The following is a 17,581-nucleotide window of genomic DNA, read 5'->3' as shown; positions in this document are numbered from 1 at the left end:
CTGTGGACGCCCACTTTATCATTACTGAAACCCGGGGACCCCCACCGAATCACTTTTGGAATCTGGGGACCCCCACTAAGTCATTACTGAAAGATGGGCACCTAACCTGCTAATATTATTTAATTTTCTAAGCAGTCACTGACCCCCTGAGAAGGTCTCACAGGGCCCCGGGCCACAGATTGGGAGCCACTGGGATAGAGGGAACATCCAAGAGAGAAGGAAACAAAGCCACTAGATGGGGGTACATACAGCAGTGAAAGGTAGGTCAGTCTAGATTTGGTTCCTCCGTACAGATAGGCCAGTCAGATTTTATTGTAAATCCTGCATGTGATTAGAACTATACATTCCTGACAGCTTGCTTTTCTAAAAGTATTGGTCAATGGAGTTCGAGAGCTTTCTAGATGGGTAAAGATGTGCAGTATAGTGCGGTCTGCACTTCTAACAAAGCAAACCCATGCCCACCAAGTATGCAATAACATGTTGGTTAAGCTTTTCCATTCAGGTAGCATCAGTTTAAAGCCCATGACTAGTAGAATATCTGTCAGAAGAATGTTGTAGTTTGAGATGTTGAATAGGGTCATCAGTGAAAATGCCCAAGAGTGCTGTGTTCAGTTCGATCTTGGAAGTGTATAATAAAGATTTTTTGCGTGAGTAACTAAATTTGTGACCACAGTGGACACACGTTTGTGGTTGTATAACATGTGATATAGAGCACCTGTTTGAGTTGCGATTTCAGCACAGGTTTGAACCTCGTAGACACAACTTGTGGATTCTAGTAAGCATTGTTATAATTGCCTAACACCTAACCTCATTTAGGTGAATGCCAGTGTAATTTTACCTTCGAAAGGTGAGAGACATATTTATTTCCACATGTTTGTGGGTACTGAACGGTCTTGGTTGTTGTTGCAAAAAGACAATATTTTGTAGTTGATATGTGGTCTAAGTGGGGTTAGAAAATTATACATTTTTTGAGGCAATACGACCCATCTGTGTAAGTGCCGGAAAGACAGCAGAGGGGTGTTTGCCTTAATTTTCATATGGCCACTTTCAGTTTAAGAAATTAATAAAAATCCAGGTTGAAGAGTTTATGTTTAGATTGCAGTTCTGCAAGGGTTTTAGGATTCTCTTTGGAACAAATTCTTCAATAAGAGTGATACCTTTAGAGGCCCAATCTTCCAAGAACATTGATCTTAATTGCGCTGTTCTGTCAAAGTAAGGCTTTGTATGAGTGGAGTTGAAGAGCGTCCATCCTTTATCAAGGAAACAAAGCATCCAGGTGAATGTCAGATTAAGATTTTTGGATCTGAAAGAGAGATCCTTAGCTGTTTGACATTGTTGATTATTAGGGATGCAAAAAGAGGTATTGGGGCAATAAGTTGGCTTAGGAGGCAAAGTGATCTGGTATGCAAGCTATTTGCTATCAACTAAGACCTCTGATGCGCCAAGAAGGCGGTTTGGCACCTTCAAAAATCTGGTCACATGCTTCCATCTTCATTTCTGTTCAACATAATTTTGTTAAGAGCAATTCTTGTTTTGTTGTTTTTACATGGGGATTTTGAAATAAGTTTATTGATGGATTTAAAAACATTTTGTGTGTGACAGTAATATCGGGAGCATGCAGGACGCAAAGTTTATAAGAGGGGTTATCATCATCTTTACAGTTTCTATTCTTCCCCTCAAGGTTATTCATTTTAGTGACTAATCTGATAGTATCTCTTTGATTTTGGAAAAAGTTTAGATACATTAAGTGATTTAATGTTTTTTAAGTCCATACCAAACCCAATTCCTAATTATTTCAAAGCATTGTTTTGCCATTTTAGCCCCAGGCGTTGAGTCAAAGTGTGGGGCAGTGAATATTTAGTGGGAAGACCAGAATTTTATCCCTATTAAGGAAATGTCCCTACACTGTGGCGCGTCTGGGGATCTTTTCTATTTTCCATGGTAGAGCGGAGACAGAGTCTTCTGTGAACAGGAGCACACCATCAGCAAATTGTGCAAATACTGGCTGCACTGCATGACTGAACACAAGGGAAAAATAAATCTCAGATGTCATGCAAGCTCAGTTGGTGGACCTGAGAAAAGACAAAGGATATGATAGGGAGAAGCGCTGAGACAGAATCTAGAATAAGCCTCCTGGACCATGAGAAGTCTCAAAACCAAAAAAATCACTAATGCCTTGGGGCAAAAGTAACAATCCTAACTAGAGGACAGTAACTACAGGGGTAATCTGAGGATTTTTGCTCTGCCAGAAGGTTCCAAGAATGGGACAAATTCCTGTGTCAAATTCTTAGAGTCACAGTGTTCTCCTACATTGGTTCTGTCTCTTGATAAAGATTTTGAGTTTGAAAGGGTTTAGAGGGTCCCATCTGGGAAAATATCAACAGACACGTCCAAATACTGAAAACATGCAACGGTGATGACCTTCAGACCACTAAAATAAAGACATTCAAAAGAAATTCTCAATCAAATGAAGAACAAACTATGGAATGGTTTAAAAACTGATATTTCACAAGACTATGCAAAAGACACAGCGACTCGTAGGGAGGGCTTTCGGGGACTCAGGAATGATCTTTGTAAATTAGGTATATCTGTCACATTTGTGGGCACTTCACATTTACCAATTACTTACAAGAAGAAATAAACCAATGGACCACAGGAGCTAGAGTCCTTCAATCAAATATTTCTTAATCTGCCATGGACCAATGAGAAACAGCTGTCTGTGATATCTACCGTACCAAGCCTAATTTTTTGAAATCCCATTGTTTGTCAGGACATAATCACACAGACCAACAATGTTGTTAATGTTCTTTTATGTTCAATCATCTTGTATCATGTCTTAACCATCAATTATATGTCTTATATGTCTTTAAACAAAGAACTGACGAACACTAGTATGTATTCTTTTAATTCTAGGCTCAAAGTTTCTACTTTGATAGGCACTGATGGTTTTCACTATCTATATGTGCTCAGGTTTTTGTGATTGTGTATCACAGATGGTTTAAAGCTTGCTCAGTAATGCCACAAGCTGGGAAGGTTTGTCAGACAAGCACACTGCAATAACCTAAAGATACCAACTCAGTTCATATTCATCACTTGCAGAGGTTATCGGTACTGTTTAACTTTCGCTCTATGTACTCGAAGACAAGGTACAACGTAAATTATGTTAAAAACACTAGCTTTCCCATAGCAAGACTCTACTTATCAGCTTATTACTGCTTCGGAACAACATTTCTTACTATGCAGTTGTACCACTGCACTGTAACTCTTGTGGCTTCCAATGTTATCATTTGCTTGTTTATTGCTTCCTCTGCTACTTTATTGGCAAGTTTGAATCGTTAGGTCAAGACAGTTCATGTTAACACTGATATCTTTTAGTATAGCATTTGGAAGACTGCCCATGGCACTCCTACACTCGGCCCTTATGCTGGTGGAATCTAGAGTGCTGTCACTCTCATGGGGAGGGGGCATGGGGTTGGGTCTTGGATTTTATTAACTTTTTTGTCTAACTTTTTCTCTATATGTCTTTTCCTCTTACCTGTCTTATACCCCGTTTTACCTCCTATGTGGGCATGATGTGTGCTAATACGTTATTTCCCTCCATACAGACAAATATGTCATTTTCACATCCCATGAGACCCAAGCCTGTTCTACAATGCAGTCTTTTAAATTATCCATATTAGAAACCTTGTGGGTCTGTTACAAATGCAACTGCATTCCCCACATCCCACAGTTCATAACAAGGTAAGGGGTGATCAAACACTCCTATTACCACATAGTTCTAGACCATACCTCAAAGTACAACTAAGTAAGAACACTGACTAGACAAACTTCAAAGTTCTCTCATCAAATGCTAGGCCTCAACAGTCTTGTTAAAAAAGAGATTAATTAAACTACTGCTATAAACTTAAAGGAGATACAAGGCTCTTGCAAGAGACCAGACTTGGTCCAAAAGATGTCCTACTGTTTAACTATATCTCGAGAGAGGCTAGCTTTACATCCTCGGCACACCAAGAAACAGAAATGCAGTCACCACTTTGATGTCCAAAATAAATGTCAATCCTATTACAGTAAAAATACAAAAAAGGACGTTAGTTGTAGTAGCAGAAAATAAATTATTCAGAGTTCCATGTTGCCCCACTCCCTCATGCATTCCCAGAGTTGAATGGCCCACAAATGTTAAACTTGTGCAACTCTCACCTTCTGATTGCTGTCTGGGGCATACACAATCCAGCCGGAAGTGAGTATACTTTCTTTTTGCATCCACATGATTACATTTCAAGGATGGTCTACCTTTTAAAAGATTCTTAACACCTAGAACTCACATCAAATAGCAACACTGAACCATTAGCAATCTTGGATCATGTTAGCATCTTAATGGACACTCGCATAGAGAAACAAAATGACCACAACTAAACAATGGAGGATGAATGATCTCCTCATAGATAACGAGATACTATATCGTTCATACTGACAGGTATAATTTTGTAAGCAGGAAAACCAAAGTGAGGACATTTCCCCAGAAGCATTTAGCCACAATCAGAGGCCCAATGAATTAACATAATGCCTGAAAGGACAAAGAGGAATACAAAAGACTGCATGAACTACAAACTAAAATTAAATCAATAGAATTCAAACTCAACCACACAAAAGGTTCCTCGTTGCTAAATGAATTAAAAGCCCCTCAATATGAATAGTATAAAATATTGAGCAAAAAAGTTAATAAATAGATTTCCTATAAAAAAAGGAAAGCATGTGGAAAAAATAAATCAGGTTGGTTTCTAAGAAACTATTCCAAACAAAACAAGAACAAATTAATATTCCCTACATGAAAGACAATCACAGCACTAATCCAACTTCAATGAAACACTACAGCCCAGGAACCTAAATTAAACTTGAAGACTGTAAGAAATAGCTAGATAGTCTCCCAAATTCCTCCTCTTGATTCGGACTGTAAAGGTAAACTAAACAAACCAATTTGTCATACAGAAATACTAAAGGCTATCCAAAGCCTTAAAATTAGGAAAGTCCCATGGTCAGATGGCCTAACTAGCAAAAATTTTTAAATGTGCGCAAAATAACAGTTAGATTCACTCAATAATTTATTTCATCACTTCACGAATACTGGTAATATCATAGGCATGTCTACTAATGCAAACATTGTGGTTATCTTTAAGGAGGGTAAAGACATCTTGATATCAAACATTATCGCCAAGTATTGCTCATAAACATAGACTGCAAGATCTATGCCAAGATAGTAGCCTTGTGGCTAGAGGAGGTCCTCAACCAGGTCATTCACCTAGCACAATCAGCCTTTCTTAAAGTTGATTTCTCAGTGATAACATCAGACTATTCTGTCATGTCCTAGAAAAAGAAAAAGAAAAAAAAGAAAAAGAAAAAAAAGAAAAAGCTCTGCAGCAGATGTTTATCTGCATCAACAGAAACAAACGCCACATTACCCTGTGCTCAACTCTCTAGTAGGTTAGCAGAAAAGCAGTCAGACTTAACTTAGAGGCATGTAAGTTTGTATGCAGCATTTCAAACAGTAATAAAGTCATACCACATCAAAAGAAAAATCCCACACCAATTAGTAAAAAATATAGCCAAATTTAATGAATTATTTAACACCAAAATAACAAAAATCCAATCAGTAATACTGGAGATATGCAATTTTAAATATTTAGGTATAGATAGTGCTAAAAAGCACAAAGCGTCAACTGTGGTTATCTGGTCACTGGACCGGGACAAAGTCACAAGTTTAGACCAACCATGATGTACCACGCTAGGCCCACTGAAAAGTACCTTAAATCTAGTTTGTGGAGCGTTGCAAGGTTCTGCGTCAAGGATGTGCTGCACACAGTGATTCCAAAGAGCTGCGATGCAAGGTCCTGTGTCATGGATGCATCGCACAGTGGTAGTTCTGATGTGAAGTTGCGAGGTGATGCATCGCTCTGCACCAGTTCTGTTTGGACCACAGCTAGGCTGGCAAGGCATCTCCAGGCCCAATTCCATGAGGACTGGGGTGGCACCACTTCACGGGGGAGGGGGAGGCGGGTAACACTCAAAGCAGACAGGTGCTGGGTTCATAATGGTTGGGAGTTTGGTCCCTGAGGCTGGGATCAGGAGTTAAGCCCACTAGCCCTTGGAGTCACTCTGGTGGGCATGGGTTCAGGATACAGGTACAGTCCCTTTCACTCAGGCAGCAAAGTAGCAGTCCCTCTTGCAGGAGAGCAGCACAGTAGGCCTTCTGAGTCTTCTACAGGTCCAGAGGTGTACTGAAAAGTTGGATTTCAGAGACCAATATTTATACTTGGTGCCCACTATGAAGTTGGAGAAACGTCTAGAGTTGTCCCCCTACAGCAGTGCCTGGAATTTCCGACCTCCCTGCCCTGCCACCAGCATGTCTTTAGGAGCCTGGTACTTGTTGCCTTTAGATTCTGAAGCTGACGGCAAAGAATGGTTTCCTACCGATCTACTGAGTGCATTTGAAGACTTGGGACAAAATGACCAGTGCTTAAATGCCATTGATCCCCCAGCAGGGCTGCATGGGATTCTATGGACAGAGCTTCCAGGACTTTGGCCTTGACTACATAGTAGAGCATGCTTACATGCAAATTTCATGGCCTCCAGGACTGGCCAATCAAGGACTGGCAACTGGACTATTACCTGTAAAGCAGGCTGAGGCTGGTGACTGGAGCTAGCCCACCAGAGCAATATTTGGGATAAAAGACACTGCACTTGATTAGGTGGCAGTTAAATCAACAACGAAACCTGAGCAGTCGGAGACAACTCATTGGTTTTCAGTTTATATCCCAAAGAAGAAATTAGATGTGTATTAAATGGGGTTTGGCAACTCTAAACCAACTTCCATTGGACAGATCAATCAGATAACATCTGTTCAGGCAGCCACACAGCCCAGTATATATGAAGAGTGCTTTGCTATAAACTAGTTAGTCCGTGAACTCAGGGGAGTGCTGAGAGCAGAAAGAGTCCCAAGACAGAGGTGCTGAAAGAAATTCACAATTGCCCTGTGGTTGTGTCAGGTACCACTGACCCACTCCTGTTCTTCCCTTATCTGGGTACACGGGGAGGATGACGGGCCTAGGAGGATGACTTCTTTATCCAGTACTTAACCCAGTATCAGACAGCCTCTGAACGAGACTGCTATGGACAGACGTCCTGAGAGGCTAGCTCGTTCGAGGCTCGATCTCCGCTTCTTCTTGTCCCTCCTATCTTCTCAAAGGTATGGGGGACTGAAGGTGTGTTAGTTGGATGCCACAATTTCCTTTGCAGCAAGGATCTCTCTTTGCTCAAAGTAACTGTTGATAAACTAAATTTGCAGCTATACTTCTATTTTTGAGTTTCAGATTTTTCAAAAGAATGTGGCAAGAGGGATTAGGGGACATACCGCTGTGTAGCTAACATTTAAACATGACTTTTTACACGTTGGAACAAACTAGATGGATATACCTTTACTCACCTGTGCTAACTGGTCCAGGCGTTCGTTCACATCAGTGAGCATCCACGTATCCTCACCTCGCAGACGCTTCTGTTCTTTCAGTTTTTCTTGCTTTTCATAAGCATCTTTTGCCTACAACGAAGAAATAAAATTGAGAAATGTCAACATTACAAGACATTTTAAGTAAATACCAACACAGATTTTCAAAAGAATTTTGGCAATTGTATGATGTAGAAGTTAAAATGACCTTAAATGATATATCGTCAAACTATGCACTTTGATTGGATCACAACTATCTGTAATCTTAGCAAATGGTTTCAAAGGAACTGTTGAACCTTTGCAAACAGAAGAACAGCAACTACGATGATGCTTAATTGTTAAAATCTGCAAACAGTGAAGTAAATACCATCTTCGTTAAATACAGAAAACAGTGGCAAGATGCTTTGTTATTAATTTTTAAAGTAATTTAGTGTGCAGTATATTAAAGTACTTGTTTGGTAAAACAACGAGATAGAAGGAGACAATAAAAACTCCACAATAACAGGCAGTTATGTGACACACAATCCATTTGCAAGCACACTGAATTTAGGAACAAAAGGGCTAGTGCGGTTTTAAAGAATGCTCTGTGGTCACTTAAATAGATACTAAATAAACTGGAAAACAGGTGCACCCTGATGAAGTGCTTAACCAAATAGAACAGAAATTGCTCCCTAAAAGTAAACAGGTTAAGGACCCAAGTTAGCATATCAAGAGGATAGTAAATGGGCTATGCTACAGGGGAGGGACAAACCCAATAGGGAACAAGATGGAAAATGAAATCCATTGAAAAAGAAGAAAGGAAATGATTGTCAAAAATCAACCAAAGGCAAGCAGTGTTCACCCACTGTAAGTTCTTTGTAAGCCCACAATAGGTCTTCCACAACCAGACAGCTTGTGCTGTCTGATGGGCGAGTCCCACAAAAGTAAATGGACACACACATTTACAACGAAGCACACTTGAAAGCACAAATGTATATGGTCGGCATTAATAACAAGGAAAGGGAGAGTCATCAAGCATTTTAAAAAAGTAACATTTAACAATAAGTAACAGGTTCAACTATCTATATTGGCAATGATGAATGGGACTTAAGAGGCTGCCAATGGAACAGCTGCTTCCTTTGATAGTTCGTAGATTCTCTTCTCACTTTTACTTGTCCCATATTATATGTATATACTTATATAAATTGACGTTTGCAGTTTATCTAATTGTGAAATATGTTGGGGGCGTGGGCAAGCAAGGTGGCCAGCAGGACACTCTTCTAGGAAGCTCTCTGCCATCCCGGACTGATCCTGCAAGTATCCTGATGTGCCTGGGACTTTGAGTGCTCTTCCAGGAGGGAGTGAGTGCCCTGACCCATGTGGCAACTTGGAACCCCCATTCGGAAGGGGGGGGAGGGGTGGTGGTATCGAGATCTACGGCCCCGGCGGTGGATGCGACCTGGCAAAAAGGATGGGAGGCCTCTGCTCTGCCTTCCCAGGCGGGCTTACTGCCCTGATCAGTCCTCGCGTGTGTGGTGACGTGGGACCAGGGGGCACCCTGATGCTGAGGACCCATGCTGTGGGTTTGGCACAGATTCGGACTTGAAGGGCAGACTGCGGGCCTGCGCGGAGGAGGGCCCTACCCTGCGCCCTTTTTCCTGGCAGACGGCTTGTGTACGCGGCCTAGGGGATGGAGCTAGCCGGCGGCGTGAAGAGGGGGCCCAGGAGGACGGTAGCGGGCTTGTTGGCGCTTCACCGCAACAAGACTGCTGGGGTGTGGCCCGGCAGGGCGAATTGCAGCCCAGTGGAGGGAAGGCTAAGGCTTGACAATTGGAGTGGTGGCATGGGCATCCCTGAACCCCAGCAGCACTAATTCTGAGGTGCTGGTAAGGTGCCATTGTATGAAGGTGTACAGGTGCCAGAGTGTGGACCTTATCCCATATTGGAGTAGCTACTAAAGTAGGGGATGGTTAGCAGGCTGAATGGACCTAAATGCGGCCCACTGTTGGTATTTTACTGGGAATTGATCTTGGATCTGGACTGACTTAAGAGAGAAAAGGTCCAAGGGAACTCTAACCTTTATCCTACAGACCAGATACGGCGACAACGCGCCTCATCAGCCCACTTCCCCTTGGTTGATGGTGAGATGGGGCAGCACAGGCAAACGCCGCGATGCAGGGTAACACCATAGAGCAATACACCACCCCTGATCCGTTGCCGCAGCACCAGACGCGGATGGGTGGGCCCGGGAAGACATGGGCATGCCAGCTACTGTGGAAGAACCGTCACGTGCTGAACTTCTTGCGGCAATTCAGGGCTCAAGGGTGGCTATTGAGGGAAAGATAGAGACAGTAGCTGTGGAGGTAAACCTTCTCTGAGTGGACCTCCGGAAGGTCTCTGATAAGGTCAAAGTTGCGGAGGAGTCCATTTTGGAGTTGCAGATGGAGGTTGGTGCTCTATGGAAGCAGATGGCACAGGTCACCTCAAAAGCTGGGACAAAGGAGGCGAGACTGGAGGATGCTGAGGGTAGGTCTCGACGCAATAATGTCTGCCTTCTTGGGTTCCCAGAGCAGGCAGAGGGTTCCACTGTGGAGGTCTTCATGGAGCGATGGATCAGGAACGTACTGCAGCCTTTCGGGCTGTCCGGTGTGTTCGTAGTGAAGCATGCTCATGGGGTACTGGTCGCACCCCCTCGGCCTGGCGCCCCTCCGGGGGCTATCATTGCACATCTTCTAAACTATAAGGATCGAGACTGTATCCTACGGGCTGCACGTAAAACAGATAAAGCTGTTTTTGAAAAACACTACATTTCCATTTATCCAGACTATACAAACAAGGTACAGACATTGAGGAAGGGATTTCTAGAGGTGAAGGCCAAGCTTCATGCCATGAACATTCAATACATGTTACTGTACCTGGCGCACTTAAAGGTGCTCTAGGGAGGCAAATCTCACTTTTTTGACCACCCGGAGAAAGTCTGGAGATGGCTGGAGATGTGGGACAAAGTTGCACCAGGTAGACCCAGGCAGGCCGTCTTGGCCGCTGGTCTTGTCTCCGGATTGGATGACTCAGATTGGAGGAAACGCAGGAAGAACCAGATGGAGAGCTCCACAGGGCAGAGGGCCAGCGATGACGGCAGAATTGAAATTCAACAGGATGGTACAATGGCGGTGGTGTCCCCTGGCCTGTCTGCTGGACTGACTGTGGCAGCTGATCTGGGAGTGGAGATGATTTCTGTTGACAGTTAACTTGATTCTTCTTGAGTGAATAGTGTTTTAACGCTTTTCTCTGTGGGGCATGTTATTATGTCAGATGTTTATTGTTTGTACAGTAAGGGGTAACGGGCTTAAAGTGGATCTTAAACAGATAGGGCACTCCTTGAGTCCGCATTATATGACGAAGGGGGTATTGTCTTTATTGGAACATGATTGATTAGGCATGCAGGCACGATGTACTTAGCATACGGGGTGGGGGGTGGTTACCTCCACTGCTTTGGTAGGATCTTGTAACTGGGGTGCTGGGGGTCTAGGCTGTTGTCCTGGCAGCATTTACAAATATGGATCTACAGTACGCTTTGATGTACTTGTTTTACTGTTTATCCGGGGTGGGAATGGGGGTTGGGAATTGCTTAGTTAGTGCATGTTTGCATGTGTTCTTTGGTTTCAACAACTGTGCACACGTGTATGTGAGAAGTGAGATAAGTACTCAATCTTCTTTTCCCCTGCAGAGGAGGGGGGACGGGAGAAGTTCGACAATGGATGGAAAATACAAAGTACTAACATGGGTCGACAGATTAGTATGCTGACATGAAATGTCAGGGGGCTGAAAAACTATACAGCTCGCTAGAGTGCATTCTTTCCTGCGGCGGCATAAGGTTCAAATAGCCTGTTTACAGGAAATGCTTATGATGGAGGAGGAATCTCAAAAGCTTGCTAAGAAATGGCAGGGCCAAGTGTTTTCCTCGTCCTTTTCCTCTTACGCAAGGGGAGTAGCAATATGGGTTGTGCCAGGGGCCCCATTTACACATGTCTACAGCGAAGCTGATGTGGAGGGGCTATATATACTCCTACAGGGTACGTTAGATGAGGCGCCTCTTACTATTCTCAATTCTTATGCACCCAACACAGATGATCATTGCTTTTACGATAATATAGCTGAGATGCTGGGGGTAGGGGTGGGTTTTCCTTCTGTATTGGCTGGAGACTACAATTGTATATTGGACGGTGAGAAAGATTGTCACCCCTCTAAACAGGGTACTAAACCGTTAATGACGAGATCCCTCGCAGCGGTCATGCATAATTTAGGATTATGGGACGGGTGGAGGGGACTGCACCCAGAGAGTAGGGAATATACCTGTCACTCTAAGACGCACAACATGTATAGCCGTCTTGACCGATTCCTCCTGGGTGGCCTGAACTGCTTGCAAGTGTTGGAAGTAGCACATTTGGGGAGATTTTAATTTGATCACGCACCGGTATTGATGCAGCTGCAGTGGGGTTCAGATGGCAGGGTGACATGTAGTTGGCGCATGCCCCCAAATATTCTGACAGACGCTGCGTGTCGTGAAAAAATGGCAGTTGCCATTAAGGGCTACATAGACATGAATTGGGGTACCACAGCCTCCCGGTCAAGCTTTATCAAACATTCTCCCCCCTTCTGCAAGAGAAATTATTGGCAGTATTTGAGGAGGCCTGAGCACAGGGCATCCTGCCGGAGTGCCTGTGCCAGTGCATTGTTTGCCTGATGCTCAAGCGTGGGGGGGGATCCAAGTGACCCCTCTTCCTATCGGCCCGCACCATGCTGAATTGTGATATTAAGCTCCTTTGTAAAATATTGGCTACTAGGCTGCATGGAGTGGTTCGGGGCTTGGTGTATGAAGACCAATGTGGTTTTATAACTGGCTGTAGCACGACTTTTAACCTACGTCGTTGGGCACATGTCTTGCGTGAAACCATAGGTGCAGAGGATAAATTGGCGCTAGCATTGTTGGACCTAGAAAAGGCCTTTGATACAGTGCTCTATACCGCATCCTCAGTACGTCTATCTCCTGGCGGTACTGCGGGGAATAGGGTTTGGCCCCAAATTCTGTGCGTAGGTTCGCTTGATCTATACCACATCCTCAGTACGTGTTCGGGTGGGAGGGGAACTGTCAGAGACCTGGGTAGTTGGCAGGGGAACCAGACATGGGTGTCCACTTTCACTGCTCCTTTTTGCCCTAGCGGTAGAACCACTACCAGTATGGCTGCATGAGGAATTGGCCCCCTGGGGCATTTGGGTGGGACTTTTCATCCACATAATTTCATTATACGCAGATGATGCTTTGGAATACCTTTGATCACAGAGTATTTCGGTGCCCCTGTTGTTGCGGTTGTTGGAGGAGTTTAGGGCTGTATCGGGTCTTAAGGTGAATACGCATAAGTCGCTCATGTTTCCTCTAGGGCTACTTTGTGGAAAACATATGGAGGACTTGCCAGTAGTAGGGCTCTGGTGAGAACTGGAGAGTTTCAGATACCCATACTGCAGCGGCAAATGAGACACATAATGTGGAAAGAATAGCTCGGCATTGTTCTGGAACAGGCTGCCTCTCTCTGTAATAGGAAGAGCGGCTAGAGCAAAGATGGTGTTTCTTGCACGGTGTCTATACCTGGTACAAAATTCTTTATTTCCATAAACAGCTTGGCTCTTTAATCATTTGGATAGTTTACTGATCTCATTGGCATCGCAATAAAGTGACGCTGTCCACACTGCAGAAGGATCTAGAAGGCAGTGTTGGCTATCCCTAATATTAGGCTATATTACTACGCAGCGCACTAACAACAGGCGGCAAAGTGGATGACTGAGTTGATAACTGGGAGAAGCGACTATTTGAAGGAATGATGGGCAATAACAGGTTAGCACAAACACTGATGAGAGGTGGTCAGTCGGGAACAGCAGTCTGATATCTGATTAGAAATACTGCATGGATCTGGGAACAGGCTGTTAAGAAAGTGATTCACCGTGCGCCCTTTGATAGGGAACTTGAGATATGGGACTTGGCTTCCTTCCGGGATATGGATAATTTCATGTCCATGGAAAGCTGAAGAGCGCAGGGATATCTTGTGGCGGGGGACTTATACCCCACTCAGGAAGCACAAAACACGTTTGGTTTGGGACCGGGCCAATTTCTGCAATATGCCAAGGTGGAAAATGTGGTGCTGAGATCTGATGCGATTTCCCGGCCGCCCTGCCGTCTTCAAAGGCGTTTAACAGGAAGATAAATTGGGGGATGGGAATCATTTAATTACCTTGTTTTATAGAGCTCTTCAGGGGGATCAACCAGGTGCAGTCTGTGCGGCACGGAGGGCTTGGGAGCGGGAGCTGGGGGATCCAATGGAGGACACTGATTTGACTATGGCCTTGTGTAGGAAGTTGGCTCTGTATATGCTATCTCAAAGTGAGAGATAGTGTGCACAGAGTCAAAGGGTTCCCCTTAGAGGTTGATAGTGGCAAAAGTAGATAATACTAATGCTCTATTTTGTGGTAGTGTGGTCTAGCAGCAGGCTTATCAGAGGGTAGTGTTAAGCATTTGTTGTACACACACAGGCAATAAATGGGAACACACACTCAAAGACAATTCCAGGCCAATAGGTTTTATATAGAAAAATATATTTTCTTAATTTATTTTTAGAACTACAAGATTCAAATTTGAGGTAAGTACATAAAATGCAAAGTACTTCACACAGGTAAGTACGGAACTTTTATTTAAAACAGTAGTACACACAGTTTTGGTTAAAATGGCAATAAGTTATTTTAAAAGTGGACACTGCAAAAATCAACAGTTTCTGGGGGAGGTAAGTTTGGTTAGGAATCTCAGGTAAGTAAGGCACTTACACAGTCAGTCTCCTGGGCATAGGCAGGCCACCGTTGGGGGTTCATGGCAACCCCAAGGTCACAGCACCAGCAACACAGGGCCGGTCAGGTGCAGAGGTCAAAAGAGGGCCCAAAACACATACGCGCCAATGGAGAACAGGGGTGCTCCGGTTCCAGTCTGCTAGCAGGTAAGTACCTGCGTCCTCAGGGAGCAGACCAGGGGGGTTTTGTAGAGCACTGGGGGGTGCTACAAGCACACAAAAACACACCCTCACCGGCACAGGGGGGGCCAGGTGCAATGTGCGAAGTAGGCTTTGGGTGTGCTATTGGAAGCAATGGAGGGACCCAGTGGTCCCCCTAGCGATGCAGGCAGGGCACAGGGGGGCTTCTAGGGCCAGCCACTGACTAGGCTAGGATGAGGGCCGCCTGCTGGTCGCACTGGTAGGTAGTTCCTCTCGGTCCTGGGGGCTGCGGGTGCAGTGCTTGGTCCAGGCTTCGGGTTCCTTTGTTACCAGGCACTCGCAGTCAGGGGGAGCCTCTGGACCCTCTCTTCAGGCGTCGCTGTGGGGGTGCAGGGAGTCGACCCAGGGAGTCCACGTCGTTGGAGTCGTCTGGGAGTCCTCTCTGCAGTGTTGGATGTCCTGGACTTGAGCCGGGGGCATCGGGTGCAGAGTGTAAAGACTCACACTTGTGGCGGGAAGTGAGAGTCTCTTTAAAGTTGTTTCTTTGTTGCAAGTTTGTTACTGTTTCTGTACAGTGCCTCTGTTCTCGGGAGGTTCTTGGTCCTTTGGGTGCAGGGCAGTCCTCTGAGTCCTCAGAGGTCGCTGGTCCCACTGGATGCGTCGCTGTGCAGGTTCTTTGAGTCTTGAGACAGGCCGGTAGGGCTGGGGCCAAGTAAGTTGTCGTCTCTGTCGTTTCTGCAGGGCTTTCAGGTCAGCAGCTCTTCTTCTTGTTGTAGGTTGCAGGAATGTGATTTCCTGGGTTCAGGGTCGCCCCTAAATATTGAATTTAGGGATGTGTTTAGATCTGGGGGGCAGTCACCAATGGCTAATGCCCTGGAGGGTGGCTACACCCTCTTTGTGCCTCCTCCCTCAGGGGAGGAGCGCACATCCCTATTGGGGGTATCCTCCAAAATCCAGATGGAGGATTTCTAAAGGCAGGGGTGACCTCAGCTCAGGGCACCTTAGGGGCTGTCCTGACTGGTAGGAGACTCCTGTTTTCCTCATTATCTCCTGCAGACTTGCCACCAAAAGTGGGGGCTGTGTCCAGAGGGGCGGGCATCTCCACTAGCTGGGATGCCCTGGGGTGCTGTAACAACAGGCATGAGCCTTTGAGGCTCACCCCCAGGTGTTACAGTTCCTGCAGGGGGAGGTGAGAAGCACCGCCACCAGTGAAGGCTTTGTTCCTGGCTACAGAGTGACAAAGGCACTCACCCCATGTGGCCAGAAACTCATCTGGTTTTGGCAGGAACTGGTCTGGCATGCAGAGGGCATCTCTAAGATGCCCTTTGTGTGCATTTTGCAATAAATCTCACACTGGCATCAGTGTGCATTTATTGTGCTGAGAGGGTGATACCAAATGTAGCCATTATGGAACGGTGGAGTTCGTATTTGACAGACTCCCAGACCATATACTCTTTATGGCTACCCTGCACTTACAATGTCTAAGGTTTGGCTTAAACACTGTAGGGGCATAGTGCTCATGCAACTATGCCCTCACCTGTGGTGTAGTGCACCCTGCCTTAGGGCTGTAAGGCCTGCTAGAGGGGTGATTTACCTATGCCACAGTGGGTTAAGGGCATGGCACTCTGAGGGGGAGTGCCATGTCGACTTAGTCTTTTTCTCCCCACCAGCATACACAAGCTGTGAGGCAGTGTGCATGTGCTGAGCGAGGGGTCTCCAGGGTGGCATAATACATGCTGCAGCCCTTAGAGACCTTCCCTGGCATCAGGGCCCTTGGTACCAGGGGTACCAGTTACAAGGGACTTATCTATGTGCCAGGGCTATGCCAATTGTGGGAACAAAGGTACAGTTTAGGGAAAGAACACTGGTGCTGGGGCCTGGTTAGCACGGCCCCAGCACACTTTCAATCATAACTGGCATCAACAAAAGGCAAAACGTTAGGGGGTAACCATGCCAAGGGAGGCATATCCCTACACCTTGTCACTGGTGCCCACAGTTTCATGCAATAATAGATTTACGCTCCTACATTTCAATTTTGTACACCGTACGTATATGACACCTGATCGTCTCAACAAAATTGACTCAACTAGAGAACCCGGGAGTTCCAGATGTGGCGAATTGGGCACCTCCTTTCTACATCTGGCTTGGTCCTGTAGGGAGGCGAAGCAGTTTTGGCAGGAGGTGGCTGGGAAGATTGAGGAGGTCACGGGTTTGGGCTTCGAAGCAACGCCGTTGACATGCCTCTTAGGAGTGGTAAAGAGACCACGGGAAAGGAAAATCCCATACAGACTAGCACAACTAGCTCTAGTGCTGGCTAGGGGCAGGGTGGCCATAAGATGGATGAGCGCTAGGAGCCCATCCATTGATTATTTGATGCTAGAAATACTGGAATGGGGAGATGCAGAGGAACAACATGTGCGGATAACACTCAGGGATGAGGGGGCACTAACTGATTTGATCACATGGGGCAATTTATTGGAAAGTTTCACTCTCACAGATTAATTAATCTCTTAACGGAGCTCCAACGCTGATGATTGACTAATGGGATTGCACATTTCAGATACGATGGTAACAACCAACTGTGGCTATGTTCATATTCTGGTACTTATAGTACACATATGAATTGGTTTCATAAGGGTATTAACCAGTAGAGGGCCTGAGGGGAAACATTACCACTTTGGCTGCTGTTGACACACATTTCTGACTTTGTATGTACCCTGTCATCAGAGAAGATATCTGTGATATCTCATATTACTATGCACTATATTGTTTTTGTGGGTTCTGGATTATGAAATCAATAAAAACAGTTATAGCAACAACAACAAAAATGTACGAAATATGTTGGCCTGATGTTATGGTTGTTTTTTTCGACCCAGTTTTTATTTTATTTTCTCATGTATGTGACATATTTTGTATACGTAAATGTATACTCCTGTGAGTGGACATTGATATGTTGAGAGCTAATGCCCCCACCACCCGAGTGCTAGGTGCAAAAGGTCTAAAGGTCTACACAAGGCCATCGCTAGTGCAATACCAAAAACCTTTTTCTACACCAACGACAAAAAACCACTAGCCG

At 45.0% G+C, this 17,581-nt stretch overlaps 1 protein-coding gene across 1 annotated transcript in view; it reads right to left on the bottom strand.

Annotated features, from left to right (window-relative positions):
• CWF19L2 (CWF19 like cell cycle control factor 2) overlaps positions 1-17,581 on the bottom strand; it is an 860,723-nt gene that overhangs the window by 806,784 nt on the left and 36,358 nt on the right. The window contains exon 2 of the mRNA XM_069202341.1: positions 7,478-7,588. Within this exon, the coding sequence (XP_069058442.1) occupies positions 7,478-7,588 (111 nt within the window). The remainder of the gene's footprint in view (positions 1-7,477; positions 7,589-17,581) is intronic.

Source organism: Pleurodeles waltl, chromosome 8 (assembly GCF_031143425.1).
Source record: "Pleurodeles waltl isolate 20211129_DDA chromosome 8, aPleWal1.hap1.20221129, whole genome shotgun sequence".
Taxonomy (NCBI): Eukaryota; Metazoa; Chordata; class Amphibia; order Caudata; family Salamandridae; genus Pleurodeles; species Pleurodeles waltl.
Note: the sequence above shows the minus strand (reverse complement) of the source record. Positions and strands in the feature narration are given on the sequence as shown.